At 42.8% G+C, this 22,807-nt stretch overlaps 1 protein-coding gene across 1 annotated transcript; it reads right to left on the reverse strand.

The window, feature by feature from the left end:
* Positions 1 to 540: 540 nt before the first annotated feature.
* Positions 541 to 5,124, reverse strand: LOC143964047 (olfactory receptor 5P68-like). The gene is made up of 2 exons (XM_077473760.1): positions 4,629 to 5,124; positions 541 to 2,810 (listed from the first exon to the last, which is right to left on the reverse strand). Exons 1-2 carry the CDS (start codon positions 4,659 to 4,661, stop codon positions 1,872 to 1,874), a joined length of 972 nt encoding a protein of 323 aa, XP_077329886.1. The 5' UTR covers positions 4,662 to 5,124; the 3' UTR covers positions 541 to 1,871.
* Positions 5,125 to 22,807: the final 17,683 nt, after the last annotated feature.

Here is a 22,807-nt window from a genome sequence, read left to right on the forward strand (position 1 = left end):
ATGTTCAAGTCGAACTTACTTTCAACTCGAACATCGAGCTCATTCCTACTTTCCTTAATAAATTGTTATTTTATTCTTACTTTGGCCTAATCCTTGGGTACCGAGATAGTCCTCAATTCTCATACTGCAGCCGGGCATGTTTGGAGCAGACCCTGGCACACACCCCCTTCCTTAAAAAATATATAAGGCATCCTGGTCTTTCCATTTAAATCAATGTTCAAATCTTTCTATAGACTCAAGTGAACCAGTTGCAGTGAAAAAAAATATATTCAATATATTTTCTAAATACAATTAAATGTGCCACTTACCAGATCCAATGATCTCCAAATTATAAAAGATCATATTTCGCATTAGGCAAACAGATATGTGGACTCCTATATGTAATCCGACCTCCTCAATAGATCAATCCAGCAGCCTCCTAATCAGCTTCCCAGCCCTGCACACTCCAACCTGGGCTTGCCTAATGCTCTCCACTCGGTGTATGTGTGGGATTTAAGCATAGGGAATACTCATCACATAATACATTTTAAAAGGGTTTATTAAAGCGAAAATAATGCACTTACAGCAACTAGGAAGAATTAAAAGCAATAGAGAGTGTAATCCAAGCAAGAGACCATCAACAAGTATGGATCATCACATCACAGCTCCCATCTCCTTCCAACATGTTTACCCGTAATAGGCTACGTCTGGGAATGGAGCTCCATTTAACAAACACAAAAAACAGTATAGGGGACTTGTAGGAGGTACCATGGCATGAAGGTCTGAAGGGTGTTTAGGCCTTTTTTAGGAACCTAATTTGGGCAATTGAACTGTGGTACAATTTATTATTAAGCATTGCTTCTGTAGGGTAGAAGTCTAATTTTTGGAGACTAGTGCGCACCAAGTTCTTTTCTCTTCTTAAACAGATATAATCTATATTACCAAAAGTATTGGGACTCATTAACTTTAATGGCATTCCAGTCTTAGTTCGCATGCCCTGTACACACGGTCGGAATTTCTGACAGAATATTGTGTTGGATCGTGTTGTTGGAAAATCCAATCGTATATGGGTTCCATCTAACTTTTTCCATCGGAATTTCTGACACACAAACTTTGTGAACAGGATCTAAAATTTTACGCCAACAAAATCCGATCATTTAAATTCGGGATCGTGTGTAGACAATTCGGACAGACAAAGAGCCATGTATGATTAGAATAAATTAAGAGACCACAGCTATTGGCTACTGGCACATTTATAGTCCTGACGTACGTGTTGTACATCACCTCATTCAGAACGATCAGATTTTCCAACAACTTTGTCCGACCGTGTGTATGCAAGACAAGTTTGGCACAAAATCCGTCAGAAAAAATCTGATGGATTTTGTTGTCGGAATGTCCGACCGTGTGTACAGGGCATAAGAGTTCACATCACTGGAACTAAGGGGCCAAGCCCAACCCCTGAAAAATACCACCACACCATAATCCCCCCTCCGCCAAATTATTTGGACCAGTACACAAAGCAAGGTCCATAAAGACATGGGTGAGCGAGTGTGAGGTGGAGGAACTTGACTGGCCAGCACAGTGTCCTGAACTCAATAGAACACCTTTGGGATGAATTAGAGCGGAAACTGTGAGCCAGGCCTTCTCATCCACATCAGTGCCTGACCTCACAAATGCACTTTGGGAAGAATGGTCCAACATTTTCACAGACAAACTCCTAAACCTTGTGGACAGCCTTCCTAGAAGAGTTGAAGCTGTTGTAGTTGCAAAGGGTGGGCCAACTCAATATTGAATCCTACGGACTAAGACTGGGATGCCAATAAAGTTCATGTGCATGTAAAGGCAGGTGTTCCAGTACTTTTGGTAATAGAGTGTATCCTCATAATTAACTTTTACCAAAGGTTTTGAATAAAAAACCTTTTGTTTATATACAACATCTTTAAACTGTCCTTGATCTCTTTATTCCTCAAGCTGTATATGAAAGGGTTTACAAAGGGAGTAAACACTGTATACAACAAGGACATTATCTTACTGATTGTTTGTGATTGTCCTTCCTTTGGAATCATATATGCAGCAGCTAGGGTTCCATAAAATAGAAACACAACAGTGAGATGGGAGCTACAAGTGGAAAAGGATTTCAGTCTTCCTGAAAAGGAGGATATCTTTAATATTGTTAAAACAATGTAAGTATATGAAACCACTATCAGTAGGAAGGGGAATATTAGCCCAGGAACACACAACAAGATAACTTCCATTTGAACTATGGATGTATCTGAACAAGAAAGTCCCACAAGAGCATTAAAGTCACAAAATAAATAGTCAATAACATTTGGTCCACAGAAGTCTAGTTGACATATTTCAAGTGTTGATATTAATACCATAGAACAGCTGAAAATCCAGGATGCAAGAACTAATTGAGTGCAAAGTGTTTGTTTCATAATGGAGGTATAATGCAGAGGAGAGCAGATGGCCAGATAGCGGTCATAGGACATCACTGTCAGAAGGAAACATTCAAATCCTTCTGTTATACCAAAGACATACAATTGAGTGATGCAACCAAAATAAGATATGGAGGTCCTCTCATGTAGAACAATATTTAACATGTTAGGAGAAACATCTGTGGTCAGCAAGATGTCAGATATAGAGAGTTGGGAGAGGAAGAAGTACATGGGAGAATGAAGGGTCTTGCTGTAATATACCAACATGATGATCAAAAAGTTTCCACATATTGTCACAATGTATATAATAAGGACCAAGGTGAGGAGCAGCAGATTATATATGTTGTTAAATTCCAAAAAGAAGAATGTGGTCACATTACCTTCATGTGTGGTCTGTGTGAAAGCAGAAACGATTTATATAACTTTTCTATGTATTAACCGTACCAGAAATAATATACATTGACTTTGAAAAATGACTGATAGAAAATAAGGTGAACCTGTGACTTTGAATACCCTTTGAATACAAAAAAAAATTGTCTAACACTAATATCTGGTTGATTGAAGTGATCTTGGTGTCATCTTATTTAATAAGCTCAGTGAATGTTTTCTTTGCTAATTGGACAATCTTTATTTGTATAGCTAATTTTCCATGTAAGAAAAATGACATGAACATTGAAAAGAAGTGGAACTCTGGGCAAATAAAAATGACATAATTGGTTCATAATAGTTCAGTAGGGTTTAGGAAACATGCTTGGCCAGTCCATGTTGGAATACTGCCCTGCAGCCCAGTTTCAAAAGTGAACGGATCAGGCTCTGCTTCAGTATGTCACAGTACATGTTGGCATTCATGGTTCCCTCAATGAACTGTGACTCCCCAGTGCAGGCATCACTCGTGCAGCCCCAGACCAAGACACTCCCACCACCATGCTTTACTGTAGGCAAGACACACTTGACTTTGTACTCTTCACCTGGTTGCCACCACACACGCTTGACACCATTTGAGCCAAATAAATTTATTTTGGTCTCATCAGACCACAGGACATGGTTCCAGTAATCCATGTCCTTAGTCTGCTTGTCTTCAGAAAACTGCAGGCTTTTTTGTGCATCATCTTTAGAAAAGGCTTCCTTCTGGGGCGACAGCCATGCAGTCCAATCCGATGCAGTATGCGGCTTATGGTCTGAGCACTGACAGGCTGACGCCCCATCCCTTCAACCTCTGCAGGAATGCTGGCAGCACTCATAGGTCTTTTTCACAAAAACAACCCCTGGATATGATGCTGAGCATGCACACTTAACTTTTTTGGTCGACCATGGCGAGGCCTGTTCTGAGTGGAACCTGTCCTGTTAAACTGCTGTATGGGCTTGGCGACCGTCCTGCAGCTCAGTTTCAGGGTCTTGGCAATCTTCTTATAGCCTAGGCCAGTGATGTCGAACCTTGGCACCCCAGATGTTTTGGAACTACATTTCCCATGAGGCTCAAGCACTTTTCAGTGTAGCTGAGCATCATGGGAAATGTAGTTCCAAAACAGCTGGGGTGCCAAGGTTTGCCATCACTGGCCTAGGCCATCTTTATGAAGATCAACAATTTTTTTTTCCGATCCTCAGTTCTTTGTCATGAGGTGCCATTTTGAACTTCCAGGGACCAGTAAGAGAGTGTGAGAGGGATAACACTAAATTTAACACACCTGCGCCCCATTCACATCTGAGACCTTGTACACTAACGAGTCACATGACACCCGGGAGGGAAAATGGCTAATTGGACCCAATTTGGACATTTTCACTTAGGGGTGTACTCACTTTTGTTGCCAGAAAGTTAGACATTAATGGCTGTGTGTTGAGTTATTTTGAGGGGACAGCAAATGTATACTAATATACACGCTGTACACTCACTACTTTACATTGTAGAAATGTGTAATTTCTTCAGTGTTGTCACTTGAAAAGATAGAAGAAAATATTTACAAAAATGTGAGGGGTGTACCTATCTATCTACCTACCTATCTATCTACCTATAAGTATATCTATAGTATTAGGCTTTTAGGTATACCCTAATGCCATGACATTAATGGAAAACTATGCTACACAATGCAAAGAAGATAAATGGAGCAAGTTATAGAATATCTCATTTGTCTTAATGATTACTATTTCAATTAATTCAAGCATTATATCTTGGTGAATTGAATCTGAAATGTAAAAAAAAAAAAAAATACTTACTCTGTTTGCTAATGATCTCTGATGAAAACCCATATTTTTTTGATAATTTAACTTAATTTTAAATAAACCAACAAAAATCAAATGTAGATTCTTTTTTTGTATTTATAACAGAAAATTAAAGTGTCAGTGTTAAAAGTGTAACAATATTAAATGCATTTCTTCAAGAAAGAGTTTTCTACCAGTTTTTCTATTGAGCATGGAATAAAAGCAGATTGTTATGAATGGAAAGAATAAAAAAATAAAAAACAAAGGAAGTGAAAATACTGTCAAATATGTCAAAATAATGTCAAAAATGAAATACATAGTTCTGCTTCAATAAATCTTCTTCATAGGAGTTTTTTTTTTTTTTTTACCAGTGTTTCTATTTAATAGGGAAAAAAATAAGACCTAGATAAAGTAATGAATGGAAAGAAAAATAGAAAGAGAGGGAGAGAGAAAATAACATTAAGTATCTTATATATAAGTGTAAAGCATATGATGTGTATCGGTGGATAAGCTCAGTTGACTGATTAAGAAACCTATTTTCACACAAACATTTATATGTTTCTTCACAGATTAAATATTCCATAGAGAGTAATAAAGATCTCTTTGGGTTTATGTTTGTGCCTGTAATAAAAATAAATGTATTTTTTTTCAAAATACAATACTCAATACAAAACAATACTAGTAAATAATTGCTCAGAAAAATTATTTCTTTAACCACTTCAATACACAGTATTTTCACCCCCTTCCTGCCCAGGCCAATTTTCAGTTTTAGATGCTGTTGAAATTTGAATGACAATTGTGTGGTCATACAACACTGTACCCAAATGAAATTTTTGAAAAAAAAAATACAATATTTTTTACTTTTTGCTTTCATAAATATCCCAATTTTAAAAAACAAAAACAAAGTTGGACACTGTGCAGGGACAATTCTAAGCATGGGAAACATGCGCCCCTTTACAGGCATACTATACACACCCCCCATGTACGAAATTTAAAGGAATATTACACTTTTAGCATTATTAAAATCACTGCTCCCGAAAATACGGCCATTTTTAAAACTTTTTTTTGCATTGATACATGTCCCCTGGAGCAGCATCCAGGTCCCCAAACACTTTTTAGGGCAATAACTTGCATATTCGCCTTTAAAATTAGCACTTTAGATTTCTCCCATAGACTTGTACAGACTTTTCGAATTTGCCGCGAACACCCCAAATTGTTCACTGTTCCCCGGACAGTCGAACAGGCAATGTTAGAGTCGAACATGAGTTTGACTTGAACTCGAAGCTCATCCCTATTTCTGAACATAATGGTTTGTTGTTTCATTCATTGTGTGTTTTATTGCAGGAGGACTTCTATCAAGCTACCTGAGAGAGGATGGTGTATGTAGATAGGTCTTGGGCTGCATTGTGTGTCAAAATTGTCTTATATTGCTGATAAATGTCTTTGCAAACGTTTAAAGTTTTATTGTTTTCTTCCCTTTAACCCAGTCAAACCCTAAAGTTCAGGTACTCAATTTTGATAGAATTTTTGTTCTCTGGGTTTTTTTCCTGTCTTTCACAGACGGACATTGTCTAAATTGGCAGGGAAAGTATCTAGCGCTGGCTCCTGAAGATCACGCGCTATGTGTTTTTGTCATTTAACTTTACCCTTGAAACGCAGTTTTGGTTTTGGATTTAATTGCTCTAATTTTAGACCTCAGCACCAGTCTGACTGGACTGCATGGTGTTCTGCCTGACCACCTGACCATAGGTGGCGCTGTCATCTTTGGCAGGGATTAGAACGCAGTTTAGTTGGGTGATTTAAGGTTATTCTCTCTCGGAACCAGCCCAGTGGGAGTGTCATTCTTGCTGTGCCTTTTGAGAGGGGGTACTTAAGGTGCAGATGTCAACTGTTTTGGGGTCCAGAAGTTATTTCTGACTGTTGGTCCTGGTCCTCCTGACCAGCCCCCAGGACTTCCATGGCCTGGGGTGCGTGCCCACCTGACTACAGTTCTCGGGGATGGCTATCCCGAGGTAAGGAAATTGAAGGAAGGATTCAGAGGTGGTCCGGTGCCATCTCGGATTATGGAGAGGCCCAGCAACTGTGAAGGTATCCAGGGGAGGACTCTTCGGGAGAAGGCCACGCAAAGGTTGGCTTCTCAATAAGAGCCTGGACAAGTTGAAAGACCCTAAGTGAATCCTGACTTGTGTGGTATCGCCAGACCAGCTGCAAGACACTGGTACCATACAATGGTTCTACAAGCTGTCTACAATCCTTCAGTTTTATTAAGGAGATCTACACAAAGTCTGTGGCAGAGACTTGTTCTGATTTAAGCACCCTGTTGGCCACTAGGCCTGGTGAGAGAGGGACTATCCAATAAGGGTGAAGATCCAGCTGTGAATGGCTATTCTCTGGATTTTCCTAATGTGAGAGACTGTTCCATACTGATTTAGCACTAAGAGTACCTGGACTTTCCTTCCTAAACCCTCTAACCCTATGTTGAGAGACTGTGTTCGTTAACTATTTTGGCAAATAAAAATCCCTTTAAGTGAATCTGGCGTCAGTCTCTACAGTTCTTGGGCCATCTACCTCAGAAACGAAGTGAATAAGGTAACGGTAAGCTCAATAAATTCAGACGCTCCTTCGGGGGTCAGTGCTACAGTTGTAATAATCATTAAAGTGCCCAAAAATAATTATTACCCATGACCAGAGCGAATCCTTAAACCAAAAAGTTGGTTTGAGATTTCTTCATTTTGGGTTCCTTTGACAGAGCCCATTTGACTGCCTCTAAAGCCTCCATGTGGCGTATATTTGTATACAGAGACTCGTTATCTACCGTAACCATTAGGGTATTGTCAGTTAGAGCAATGGTTTGCAAAAGCACAATTAATTTCCTACTATCTTTTAGATAGGATTTGCTCTGTGTAACCAAAGGCGGGAGGAACTGTCTTTATATATCTTGCTTTGTGTACTGGTCCAAATCATTTGGTGGAGGGGGGTTATGGTGTGGGGTTGTGTTTCATGGGTTGTAATTGACCCTTTAGTGCCAGTGGAGGGACCTCTTAAGGTGTCAGCATACCAAGACATTTTGGACAATTTCATGCTTCATGCTTTGTGGGAACAGTTTGGGAATTTAATAGGCTCAGTGAATGTTTTCTTTGCTAATTGGACAGTCTTTATTTGTTTAGATAATTTTCCATATAAGAAAAATTACATGAACATTGAGAAGAAGTGGAACTCAGGGCAAATAAAAATTGACATAATTGGCTCATAATAGCTCAGTAGGCTTTAGGAGACATGCTTGGCCAGTCCATCACTGTCGTTTTGGAGGTGTGTTTGGGGCTGTTATCATGTTGGAATACTGCCCTGCAGCCCAGTTTCCAAAGTGAACGGATCATGATCTGCTTCAGTATGTCATAGTACATGTTGGCATTCATGGTTCCCTCAATGAATTGTAGCTCCCCAGTGCTGGCAGCACTCACGCAGCCCCAGACTATGACACTCCCACCACAATGCTTGACTGTAGGCAAAACACACTTGTCTTTGTACTTCTCACCTGGTTGCCACCCCACACGCTTCACACCATATAAACCAAATAAGTTTATCTTGGTTTCATCAGACCGCAGGACATGGTTCCAGTAATCCATGTCCTTTGTCTGCAGGCATTTTTGTACATCATCTTTAGAAGAGGCTTCCTTCTGGGACGATAGCCATGCAGACCAATTTGATACAGTGTGCGGCGTAGGGTCTAAGCACTGACAGGCTGACCCTCCACCCCCTCAACCTCTGAAGAAATGCTGGCAGCACTCATATGTCTATTTCCCAAAGACAACCTCTGGAAATGACACTGAGCACGTGCACTCAACTTCTTTGGTCAACGATGGTAAGGCCTGTTCTGAATGGAACCTGTCCTTTTAAACCACTGTATGGTCTTGGCCACCATGCTGCAGCTCAGTTTCAGGGTCTTGGCAATCTTCTTATAGCTTAGGCCATCTTTATGTAGAGCAATAATTCATTTTTTCCCAATCCTCAGAGAGTTTTTTTCCCATCAGGTGCCATGTTGAACTGCCAGTGACCAGTATGAGAGAGTGAGAGTGATAACACCACATTTAACACTCATTCACACCTGAGACCTTGTAACACTAACGAATCACATGACATTGGGGAGGGAAAATCGCTAATTGGGCCCAATTTTGACATTTTCACTTAGGGGTGTACTCACTTTTGTTGCCAGCGGTTTAGACATTAATGGCTGTGTGTTGAGTTATTTTGAGGGGACAGAAAATTTACACTGTTATACAAGCTGTACACTCACTACTTTACATTGTAGCAAAATGTCATTTCTTCAGTGTTGTAACATGAAAAGATATAATAAAATATTTACAAAAATGTGAGGGGTGTACTCGCTTTTGTGAGAATCTATCTATCTATCTATCTCTCTCTCTCTCTCTTTCTCTCTTTCTCTATATTATTTGGCATTGGTATTTGGCATTAGCTATACCTCAATGCCATGACGGTAATGGAGAATGGATTGAGTTATAGAATTTCTCATTTGTTTTAATTATTACTATTTCAATTAATTAAAGCACTATAACTTGGTGAATTTAATCCGAAATTAAAAAGAAATACTTACTCTGTTTGCTAATGTTCTCTGATGAAATTTCGATTACAGAAAATAAAAGTGTCAATATTAAAAGTGTAACAATATTACATGCATTTCTTCATTAGAGAGTTTTCTACCAGTTTTTCTACTGAGCATGGGATAAAAGCAGAATGTCATGAATGGAAAGAATAAAAAAAAAAGAAAAAGGGGGGCACATGCGCGAAGCTCGACATGACGGACTTTCCTCACTCCGCATTCTTCGCCGCGATTCCGAGACATAATCAGCCACCCACAGTGGGATCACTGCCTCACACCTGTCGGGACTGCCTAACTCAACAGCCGAGTGCCTCCCGGGATGGTTCTCAAGGGCCACCGCAGCAAATCTAAGCCAAAACCCATCAAGGAGGCGCTCGCACGAACCTCCTCCAAGATGGCGGCGAAAGCTCAAGCCCTGTCACAGCGGCACAGCAGCCCTCCGGGCATAGCAGAACCACACAGCAGTGATGAGGAGGACAGCGAATCTAATCTGGGGGACTCACCGACTCTGCCACTCTCAGGTATGTCACAGACAGACTTTCTCACACACATGGAGTCCATGCTCAAAAAAGCCCTGAAAGCTACCTCTGACCAAATCACCAATAAGCTGACATGCGAAATACGCAAACTCGGACAGCGTACTGGTGACCTAGAAACGCTGGCAGATGACATGGAGCTTACACTGCGCGAACATGCCCAGGAACAGGCAGCCCTCCGAGAGGAGAATGCCATGCTGCTTTCGCGCTGGACGCGGAGAATCACTCCTGCAGGTCAAACCTGCGTCTCTGCGGCATCCCGGAATCTGTTGATGAATTGCAATAATTTACAACCACTCTATTTCAAGAACTATCTTCATCGATTCCAATCGAGCGTCTGGAGTTTGATAGAATCCATAGGGCACTCACCCGCCAGCAAACTGATGGTCCACTGCATGACATTATTGTTAAACTCCATTTCTTTAAAACGAAAGAACAGCTTCTCTCAGCAGCTCGCAACAAAGACACTCTTAATTTTCAGGGCCATTCATACCAACTGTTCACGGATCTGGCGCCCCTCACAATTGCAAGGAGCTGTGCCATGGAACCATAATTGCAAGTCCTTATGCAGCACCAAATCAAATATATGTGGCGTTTCCCGTTCACCCTCCAATTTACCTATAAGGGCCAACAACACTCATGTACATCCTCAGAAGCCTTGCAACGTCTCCTTGAAGCTCTTCACCTGACCCCTCCAGCTCAGCAGTCAGAGACTGCACTACCTCACACCCTGGCTCGCCTAACCTCATATCCCTATGCGGTTACACCTAAACGAGACCTCCGCGAGCAACAGGCCCCAGCCTCCATCCGGAAAGGGTACCCCATCGCAAGCCCCTGCAGTGAGCTATGTTAGCCCTAAGGTATTTGTACCCCGCTGAACTGACCAAGATTCGCCCCCATCTCTTCTCTCTTCTTGGTTGTCCGCAGGAAATTTGTTACACCAGTTTGACTGACTCGCCCCACCTCAAAGGAAAATATATATATTTTTTCCATTCATCTGACACCTATTGAGTAGGCACCAGATGTGCTCATTATGGTGCCCATCGCTCAACCTGTGCTGTAACTAATCCTGAGGCTATACATCACCACTAAAGTGGTAACAATACTTTACTACCCTAGGATATCTTACTTAACATTTACAGTTTGTGAGCATCCTAATATCTAGACGCTAGTCTTCTCCCAGTTACGGGACTATTTGAGATTGTATGTTACTACTAAATGTTTTCTGGACTCTGTAATCCAAAGTCGAAAAGCCTATATCCATTTTGTTCATGTTGTGTCTGTATTTCCACCCTTATCATTGATACTTACGTGAAAATGTATACTTTTGAATATTGATAAGCTGTATATCAAGCTCCCCTCCTACCCCTTCCCCTTTCTCTTCCTTCTTGTCCTCCCCTTTACCCACTCTTTCTCTCTTCCCCCCTCCCCCCCTTACTTTCCTGCTCTCTCCTCCCCCTCCCGCCCTACCTTTATTATTCCCCCACTCTCAACCCCCCCCCATCGCTATTCGCCTCTCCCCTTCCCTTCCCTTTTATTTTTCCTCACTACATCGTTCCCACCTTCCTTTATCTTTTTCCCTCTCCCCCTCCCCCACCTTTTTTTCTTTTTTTGCTAGAGGGTCAAACAGACTTTGTACATTCTGTTAAGTGTTATTAAGTTAATGTTCTCTAACATTTGGGTCATTTTATAATTGTACTATTTTAAATCCTGATCCCAACAAAGACAATTTATTTTCCTGGTGTGCAGCAGGGAACAGTCACTGCACCCCCCTAAGATAGTGCGCCTTCTCTTTGGCTGGTTTTCCGGCTACAGAGTCCTCGCACTTAAAGGTCAGGCGATTCGGTTTAACCCGTCTCACAAAAATTGCCCTCTGCCTCGCCTTACGTGAACTCTTCCCCTCCTCTTTTTTTTTTTCTCTCTCCATTTCTGCCCTGCTGTCACCCTCACTTTCATTCCTGGTTGGTTGGCCAGCCTAGGTTCGGTAATATTGACCTTCCTAAAATCAACATATGGCCCCCCTTGAACATTCTATCGCTAAATGTTAAGGGGCTCAACTCCCCTAATAAACGAGTCAAGGCATTTCGCTCATTTGTATCCTTAAAAGCCAGCATAGTGGCATTACAGGAGACCCACTTTTCCTCCCATAGTACCCCTAAATTTTTTAGCAATAAATATCCTCAGGTATTTACCGCCTCTGCAGCTATGAAGCAAAGGGGTATCCTTTTGGCTTTCCATCGCTCCTTGCCATTCATCCTCACCTCATAAATTAAGGATCCAGAGGGCCGCTACATAATCTTGGTAGGCCTTCTTCAGGAAACAGAAATCATCCTGGTCTTTTATTATGCCCCCAACTCGGACCTTATTCCATTTTTCTCCCACCTCTAAGTAGACAGAACCCATTTTAAAGGTACCTTGATCATGTGTGGCAACTCTAACTTAGTGATCCATCCACATCTTGATAAATCCCCTTATTTCCCGGAACACTTCTCAACTTCGGCCCAATTCCGATCCCAGCTACAGCAGGCCTCATTACTAGACACCTGGAGAGAATGTAACCCCCTGAAGAAAAATTACTCTTTCTACTCTAACCCCCAGAAATCATTTTCCAGAATTTACCATATCATCATTCCCATCGCATCCTCCCCAATACTAATTCAATCCCGTATACACCCTATTTCCTGGTCTGACCACTGTGCAGTGATCACTACCATTTCCTCATGTATACCCCAATCTAAAGACAGAACTTGGTGCATGAATGACAAATATTTGACTAATCAATCATTCTGCTTCAATATACAGCTAGCATTAAAGGATTACCTCCAGCATAACAATATACCTGAGATCTCCCCTATCCTCCTTTGGGAGGCACATAAACCTGTAATCCGAGGTAAATGTATTTCTCCTGCCACATATCTCAAAAAGGATAGAACAGTGAGACTTCAGCAGCTAGAAGCAGAATTTCAACAACAATTTCTACAGTTTCAATCTGCCCCGTCAGAAGCCAATAACACAGTTATGGAGAAGTCTAAATTAAAGTTAGACCTACTATTAGCAGAAGCAGCTGACAAGACCATTTGTAGATCTAACCATACTATTTATACAAAAGCTAATAAGCCTGACACTTTTTTGGAATTGCGCCTCAGACACCCTGAACGAGCCTACAAACCAATTAGACTTAAACTAGATAAAGATATCCTCACAAGTAATCCAGTCAAATTGTTATCCGAATTCAGTCAAAGATTGGCCAAATTATACTAATCCACAACTCCCTTTCCCCAAGAAGTAGCTGAAACACTGTTTCCTGACCTTCTGATCGCCACACTAACCGACGCAAACCGTGAATCAATTGAAGCCCAGATTTCGCCCCAAGAGGTGTTGCAAGCTATTAATCCCACAAGAGACCCGGCCCCGACGGGCTAACCAGCCTATACTACAAAATATTTGCTAGTGTCTTGGCCCCTTTCCTAGTGAACTCATTTAATACCCTGCTCAAAGGTGGGTCCTTGGCAGACACTATTGTGTCTATGCTACCTAAGCCTAATACTGATAACACACTTTGGTCTAATTACAGGCCCATCTCATTGTTAAATGTCGACATTAAAATTCTTGCTAAAATTTTAGCACTACGTTTGAATCCACTTATCGGTGGGTTGATCCATAAAGATCAGGTGGGCTTTATCCCCAAGCGACAGGCCAGTGACAACATACGCCGTGTTATTCTTCTGCAGCACGTGGCCAGATCTCGAAACATACCTATGCACCTTCTCTCCCTGGATATACGTAAAGCTTTCGATACGGTATCCTGGACGTATCTGCACTATATACTGTACTACAACTCTGGGGATTTGGCCCACATTTCCTTCAATGGATAGATGCTCTATATACCCACCCGCAAGCATACGTAAGATACTCTGGTTTTTGTTCAGAAAAATTCCCAATCCAACGTGGAACCAGGCAGGGGTGTCCCCTGTCCCCTTTAATCTTCGTGCTTGCTATTGAACCCCTCGCAGCCCTGATTAGAGTGAACCCAGATATCCGCGGACTGGAAATAGCCTCAACATTGCATAAACTATGTCTCTATTCGCAGATGACGCCCTTCTATTCATTACCTCACCCCATACTACTTTATTGAACCTCTTTCAAGTGCTAGACAAATTCGCCCAGGTCACAGGCCTTGAGGTGAACCAAACCAAATCTAGGGCCCTCAACGTGTCTCTGCCACATGATGTACTCAAACAGTTACATGAACATTTTCCCTTTCAGTGGTCCACATCCTCCATAGCATACCAAGGAATAAAACTGACTAGCAACCCTGCCCAACTATTCCAAGCTAACTATCTCCCCACGTTACACAGCCTCTCATCCCTCCTTGCTTCCTGGCAGCCCTTATGTGTCTCCTGGTTAGGACGGGTAGCGGCCGTGAAAATGTCTTTGTTACCCAAGCTGCTATACCTATATAGAGTGCTCCCGGTCGCGATCCCTCCATACTTTCAGAGGGTTATATAGAACCAAACCTTCAAATATATCTGGGGAACGATGAAGCCCAGAATTTCTAGACTAATTCTTTCCCGCCACAAGACAAACGGGGGCCTAGGAGTGACAAATTTTAGAAACTACTTCTACGCTGCACAGCTTTCACAAATGTTTTTTTACCATGCGAAAACTGAAATTCCGATATGGGTCAGTCTGGAATCTATAGAAGCCCATCCCATAACTGTTTCAAACCTACTATGGTTGCCCCCCCCCCCCCAAGCGCGTAGATCACTAACCAATCTTGTCAGCCAACATTCCCTCGGAATCTGGGATAAAGTGTGTGTTCTTTTTAAACTAAAATCTCCACACTCACCCCTACTTTCATTCTTAGGCCACCCTCACTTCTACCCAGCCTATGTGGAACCCACCGCATTCTCAGCATGGTCCCATGTAGGCCTGGTTCGTATGTGTGACCTGACCTCGGGCAATTCCTTTATTACGTTTCCAGCCCTACAAGCTCAGGCACAACTGCCCCACAAATAGTGTTTCCGCTACCTCCAAATAACCCACTTCCTCCAGTCCATGATAAAAACCTGTACAGATTTCGATCAATTATCCCAGTTTGAAAGCATATGTACCTCTGACCCACACGCCCCGGGAATTATTTCACGTCTTTACACCCACCTATCTTCCACATCAGATGAGCTTCCACGATACACCATGCAATGGTCTAAAGACCTATCGGTAGATCTGGACGAAGAGGCCTGGACAAATATCTGGATTAACACCAAAAACTCCACTCAGAATGTTGTCGTATCAGAAGCTAAGTATAAGGTTTTAATGCACTGGTACCTGGTTCCATCCAGGATCACCAAGTTTGTACCCGGATACCCCCCCAAACTGTTTCAGAGGTTGCAAAGACCGAGGCACCCATGTCCATATATGGTGGACATGCCCGGTAGTGAAGTGCTTCTGGGCGACAATCTTTCAAAATGCTTTCAGTGTTAATGCAGAGCCCCTTAAAACCCGACCCAGCAGTTGCCTTGTTGAACCTAGTGCCCGCGAACTCACTAGATCCCAAGCCCGTCTTCTTCTTCAAATAACTACGGCAGCCAAGCAAACCATCACAAAAGCCTGAAAAATAGAAAGGGAGGGAGAGATAAAATTATAATAAGTATCTTATATATAAGTGTAAAGTATACAATACTCAATACAATACAATACTAGTAAATAATTGCTCACAAGCCTAACTTAAAGCGGGAGTAAACCCGCTGAAATTTTTGTTTTTTTTCCGACCTGTAAGGGAGAAGGCATAATGAGCTAATATGCACCGCATACTAGCTCATTATGAAATACTTACCTTAGAACGAGGCCCGGCATTTCACCCAATACGCGTCGAGGGAGCTGACATGTTCCCTCGGCTCCGTCGCTGTGAGTGGCCAGAGCAGCAATATCGTCACTCCCGCGCATGCACGTGGGAGATTTCCTTCCAGCAGGGTCCGGCATCTGCCGGGCTTCCAGCCGATAATCCCCTGTGCACATGAGCCACTGCAGTCAGTGGCTCATTGCGAGGGGAATATCTCCTAAACCATAAAGGTTTAGGAGATATTTTTTTTACCTACAGGTAAGCCTTATTATAGGCTTACCTGTAGGTAAAAGTAAAAAAACAGACTATACAACCGCTTTAAGCTTTCCTTTCATTTTACATGCACTATACTACCAAAGGTTTTGGGACGCCTGCCTTTACATGCACATTAACTTTAATGACATCCCAATCTTTAGTCTGTAAGGTTCAATATTGCGTCTGCCCACTCTTTGAAAGCTATAACAGTTTCAACTCTTCTGGGAAGGCTGTCCACAAGGTTTAGGAGTGTGCCTACGGGAATCTTTGACCATTCTTCCAGAAGCACATCTGTAAGGTCAGGCACTGATGTGGATGAGAAGGCCTGCCTTGCTGTCTCTGCTCTAATTCATCCCAAAGGTGTCCAGGTTAAGTTCAGGACTCTGTGCAGGCCAGTAAAGTTCCGCCACACCAAAATTTAACCCTACGGACAAAGACTGGAATGCCATTAAAGTTCATGTGTGTGTAAAGGCAGGAGTCCCAATACTTTTGGTAATATAGTGTATGTACTAGCAGATTCAGATGGTCTTGACTAACAAGTTAAAGCTGAACCCCAGCCAACACTTTACTTTCAGTTACAGCCATAGCCTTTTATTTTCCTTCTGGGATCAAGGTTTTCCAGAACTGAATAACAGCTGACCATTGTAAGCACTAGGGATGGGCGAAACGATTTGGCCCGAGCATAAGTTCGGGCTGAACATTGGTTGTTTCGGATGTTTGGCGAACAGCGAACATTATGCAGTGTTTGTGGCAAATTCGAAAGCCGTAGAACCCCATTAAAGCCTATGGGACACTAACATGAAAAACCAAAAGTGCTAATTTTAAAGGCTTATATACAAGTTATTGCCATAAAAATTGTTTGGGGATCCAGGTCCTGCCCCAGGGGACATGTATCAATGCAAAACATTTTTTTTAAAACTGCATTTTTTTTGGGAGCAGCGATTTTAATAATGCTAAGTGAAACAATAAAAATGAGATATTCCTTTAAATAATGTACCTGGGGGGTGTCTATAGTGTGTCCATAAAGTGCAGCATTTTTCCGTGTTTAGAACAGTATCACAGGAAAATTACATTTATAAAGGAAAAAAAAGTGATTTAAAACTGATCACGGCTGTAATGAATTATCTGGTCTCGGCAATATAGATAAAACTCATTGAAAAAATGGCATAGGGGTCCCCCCCAAAATCCATACCAGGCCCTTCCAGTCTGGTATGGATTTTAAGGGGAACCCTGTGGCAAAATAAACAAAATAGCATAAAGGTCCCACCAAAATCCATACCAGACCCTTATCCAAGCACGCAACCTGGCAGGCTGCATGAAAAGAGGGGGGGGCGAGAGAGTGGCCCCCCTCCTGAACCATACCAGACCACATGCCCTCAACATCGGGAGGGTGCTTTGGGGTCTGACCCCAAAGCACTTTGCCCCCATGTTGATGAGGACAAGGGCCTCATCTCCACAACCCTTGCCCGGTGGTTGTGGGGGTCTGTGGGAGGGGAGCTTATCAGAATCTGAAAGCCCCCTTTAACAAGAGTACCCCCAGATCCTGGCCTCCCCCCTTATGGCATTGGTAAAGGATACATTGTACCCCTACCATTGCACAAAAAAGTGTCATAAATACTAAAAAAAGAAAGGAGACAAGACCTTTATTAAAAGATAAAAAATAAAAATGTCCCATGATGTAGATTCATCTCACGCTGCCCGACAAGCTGAAAAAAGAAAGAAAAACATTTATTTTTTGGTCCATCGGGTGGCGTGAGATGGATCTACATCATTGGACATTTTCTTTTTTTTTATCTTTTAACTAGTTCCCTACCGCCGTATTGTAAAATGATTGCGGCAGGAACCGTTCCTCCCTCTGGGTTGGCGTCATATGACGTCCTCAGTTTCCCGGAATTGTGAAGGGCACGCACCCCCTGCCACATCTTGGTGCACCCGATGCACGTGCCCGGCGGCCACTGAGCCCCCGGATTAATCATCCCAGTGCAGGGATATAGATCTCTGTGTGTAAACACACAGATCCACGTCCTGTCAGGGGAGAGGAGAACTGATCGTATGTTCCTTGTGCAGAGGAACATCGATCAGTCTCCTCCCCTCATCAGTCCCCTCCACCACCGGCAGGATTTAGCCAGTGATTGGATATGGGGGCTGAAGGATAGGTCAGAGTCAAGGATTACACCCAGGACCCTGGCATGTGTGAATGGTTGTGTTGTTGATATTAATGGTGAAGTCAAAGGGGTGGGACTGTGAAGGAGGAAATATAACAAGCTCAGTTTTAGAAAGATTTAGTTTGAGGAAGTGGTGTGACATCCATATTTATATCATTTATGTCATTTAGTAAGTTTGAGATCCGTGAGGAGATCAAGGGGGTGAGTTGAGGAGTGGCGAGATAGATCTGGATGTCATCCGCATAGAGGTGGTATTGGAAGCAATGGGAGGTTATCAACTGGCCCAGGGAAGAGGTATAGAGTGAGAATAGGAGGGGCCCAAGGACGGAGCCTTGGGGTACCCCAACAGAAAGAGGAAGGGGAGTGGAGGAAATGGATTTGTAAGTGACAATGAAAGTGCGCTGAGATAGGTAGGAGTAGAACTCGGATAAAGCAGAATCACGGAGGCCAAGGGAATGTCATTTGTTTAGGAGGGGCAGGTGGTCAACTGTGTCAAAGGCAGCACATAAATCTAAAAGTATGAGTATGGAGTGGCAGCAGCGCTGTGGGCTGGATCTGTAGTGCCCACAGTGCTGCTCACTGACAATTAACCCAGCCATAGTCTCCAATACCCAGCCATAGTCTCCAATACCCAGCCATAGTCTGCAATACCCAGCCATAGTCTGCAATACCCAGCCATAGTCTGCAATACCCAGCCATAGTCTGCAATACCCAGCCATAGTCTGCAATACCCAGCCATACTCAGCGATACCCTGCAATACCCAGCCATACTTGGTGATACCCTGCAATACCCAGCCATACTTGGTAATACCCTGCAATACCCAGCCATACTCTGCAATACCGAGCCATGCTCAGCCATACTTGGTGATACCCTGCCATGCTCAGCCATACCTAGCCATGTTCGGCCATACTCAGCCATTCTCGGCTGTGCTCGGCCTCTGTATGTGGCCAGGCTGTGGAAGTCTCACACATGTGGTATCGCCATACTCAGGAGGAGCAGGAGAATCTATTTAGGGGTGTAATTTTTGGTATGTACATGCTATGTGTTAGAATTATTATATAAATGGACAATTTTGTATTAAAAAAAATGAATTTTGACCACTGCCCGCCTGCCGGCCGTCATATGACATCCTTGACTTTGTGCGGGGATATCTGAATGATGCCTGCAGCTACAGGCATCATTCAGATATCAGCTTTTTCAGCTGGGGATTCCCTACACCATAAGAATGATCATAGTGGCTGTTCCACTGCTTGATCATTCTTACTGAAGATGAGAGGGGACATCCCCCCTCCCGCGCTTCTACTGCTACGATCAAAGCCAGAATCGTTTTTTTATTTTTTTTATTTCAGGCTTCCCAGTCTAGAGGTGAGATGTGGGGTCTTATTGACCCTATATCTCACTGTTAATAGGAATATGGCATGACATGTCCTCTTACAAGTGATGTTTACTTTCCTTGTAATAGGAATAAAAGTGATCAAAAAAAATTTTGAAAAAAAAAAGTAAAATGAACAAAAATGTAAAAAAAAAATAATTAAAGCGCCCCTGTCCCCGTGTGCACACATGCAGAACCGAACGCATACGCAAGTCCCTCCCACATATGAAAACGGTGTTCAAAGCACACATGTGAGGTATCACTGCAAACGTTAGAGCGAGAGCAATAATTTTGGTCCTAGATCTCCTCTGTAACTCAAAACATGTAACCAGTAAAAAAATGTTAAGCACCGCCTATGGGGATTTTTAAGTAGCGAAGTTTGGCGACATTCCACGAGTGTGTGCAATTTTTAAGGGTGACATGTTAGGTATCTATTTACTCAGCATAACTTCATCTTTCACATTATGCAAAAACATTGGGGTGGCTTAATTGCTTTTTTTTTTTTTAAAGCACAAAACAGTTATTTTTCCAAAAAAGTGTTAGAAAAATTGCTGCGCAAATACCGTGTGAGATAAAAAGTTGCAACAACCGCCATTGTATTCTATAGGGTCTTTGCTAAAAAAAAAAAAATATATAATGTTTTGGGGTTCTATGTCATTTTCTAGCAAATAAATTATGATTTTTACATGTAGGAGAGAAATGTCAGAATTGACCTGGGTGCTCCAGAATGCCCGATGGTGCTCCCTGCATGTGTGGTCTCTGTATGTGGCCACGCTGTGTAAAAGTCTCACACATGTGGTATCATCATACTCGGGAGTAATAGCAGAATGTGTTTTAGGGTGTAATTTGTGGTAAGCATATGTTGCGTGTGAGAAATAACCTGATAATATGACAATTTTGTGAAAAAAAAAGGAAAAAAAAAAATCTTGATTTTGCAAAGAATTGTGGGAAAAAATGACAACTTCAAAAAACTCACCATGCCTCTTACCAAATACCTTGGAATATCTTATTTCCAAAAAGGGGTCATTTGGGGGGGGGGGTATTTGTACTTTTCTGGCATGTTAGGGTCTCAAGAAATGATATGTAGTGGTATACATTTTGGCCAAAATTTATGAAGAAAAATTACTAATTTGCTAAATTTTATAACACAAATAAAGAAAAAATATTTTATTTACAGAATTTTCTGTCTTTTTTCTTTTATAGCACAAAAAAAATAAAAATAAAACAGCGGTGATTAAATACAACCAAAAGAAAGTTCTATTTGTGTGAAAAAACTGGCAAAAATATCATATAGGTACAGTGTTGCATGACTGAGTAATTGTCATTCAAAATATGAACGCACCGAAAGCTGAAAATTGGTCTGGTTATTAAAGGGGTTTAAGTGCCCAGTGGTCAAGTGGTTAAAGGAATATTACATTTTTATTGTTTCACTTTAAGCATTAAAAAAATCACTTCGAATCACCCCGTAAAAACAGGCATTTAAAAAAAAAAAAAAAAAAAAAAAAAAATCGCATTGATACACATCCCCTGGGGCAGGACCTGGGTCCCCAAACAATTTTTATAACTTGCATATAAATAGGGATGAGCTTTGTGTTTGGGTCGAACATGATTTAGACTCGTGCATTGGCTGTTCATCTAAAAGAGGCATTATGGGGCATTTGTGCTAAATCCGAGTGGTGTGTCACGCCCCATAATGCACTGCAACATCATATTGCATTACTGTCTGATGATTGGCCAAGCATGCACTATGACACACATGCTTTGGCCAATCACAGTGCCATCATTGGCCAAACCAGGGTGCCTTTGGCCAATTTTGGCTCAGGGGGTTAAGTCCATGTCCCTCACTATAGAAGGCTGCCTGCACGTCGGCCCTGTGTAGTGTGTTGCCCGAGAGAGAGTTTAATTTCATTTAGATTGAGCAAGCAGGCAATTCAGCAGTTAGCTGTAGTGTATTTAGTATACATATATATATACACACACACACACACACACACACTGTATCCAGTTTAGCTAGATCTGACTGCAATCCGTTCCTGGTGTACTGTTTCTAATATACTTCAGGCAGGCGATTCCGTGAGCTGCAGTGCATAAAATATACATACATACATACATACATACATACATACATACATATATATCCACTGCATTCCACTCTAGCCAAGCCTATATCTGACTGCAGGCCATTCCTGGTGTACATTTTAACCAAATACCAGGCCATAGTCAAATGACGCCCACAGGTGGGATCTCCCAACCTGGGTGGGCGTCATATGACGTCCTTGGTATTTCGCCGCTCCTGCCTCCCCGGGGGCCTGCAGTGCGGCAATTGTGGATGAGGTGTGTCCCTCGGACAAAGCCCATCCCCAATCTGTGTGGTTTCCATCCCCATCCACCCCCCCGATACACATGACCGGCCGTGTCCAACCACATCCAGTCACATGTACTGTGCACATTCCCGGCGCTCGTGCACGCGCCTAGGGCACTGCAGATCAGCGATTGGGGAGGCGGCTTGTCACCCTGACACAGCCCAATCCTGATCGCTGTAAAGAAACCGCGGTAACGAGATGTTACCGGGTTCTCCTCCTCACACACCCATCGTGTGTGAGGAGGAGAACCTCACATCGTGTGTGAGGAGGGGATTGCGGTAACATCTTGTTACTGCCTAGTGTACACCAACACACACTGATTACCCCCCCAATAAAGAGGACCTGTCACCAGCCATCAAAGTACCTTTCATCACACATCAAACTACCTGTCATCACCCATCACAGCCCATCTGAGTACCCGAGTACCTGTTCCAGCCCAGCTGAGTACCCAAGTACCTGTCAGCCCATCTGAGTACCCGAGAACCTGAGTACCTATCAGCCCATCTGAGTACCCGAGTACCCGAGTACCTGTCAGCCCATCTGAGTACCCGAGTACCTAAGTACCTATCATCCCATCTGAGTACCCAAGTACCTGTCCCAGCCCATCTGAGTACCCGAGTACCTGAGTACTTTTCCCAGCCCATCTGAGTACCCAAGTACCTATCAGCCCAACTGAGTACTCGAGTACCCGAGTACCTGAGTACCTGTCAGCCCATCTGAGTACCCGAGTACCTGTCAGCCCATCTGAGTACCCGAGTACCTGAGTACCTGTCAGCCAATCTGAGTACCCGAGTACCTGAGTACCTGACACAGCCCATCTGAGTACCAGAGTACCTGTTCCAGCCCATCTGAGTACCTGTCCCAGCCCATCTGAGTACCCGAGTACCTGTCCCAGCCCATCTGAGTACCCGAGTACCTGAGTACCTGTTCCAGCCCATCTGAGTACCCAAGTACCTATCAGCCCAACTGAGTACCCGAGTACCTGAGTACCTGTCACCCCATCTGAGTACCCGAGTACCTGAGTACCCGTCAGCCCATCTGA

The sequence above is a fragment of the Lithobates pipiens genome, unplaced genomic scaffold (assembly GCF_037356315.1).
Source record: "Lithobates pipiens isolate NorthernLeopardFrog02 unplaced genomic scaffold, aLitPip1_a1.2 Scaffold_8, whole genome shotgun sequence".
In the NCBI taxonomy this organism is placed as follows: domain Eukaryota; kingdom Metazoa; phylum Chordata; class Amphibia; order Anura; family Ranidae; genus Lithobates; species Lithobates pipiens.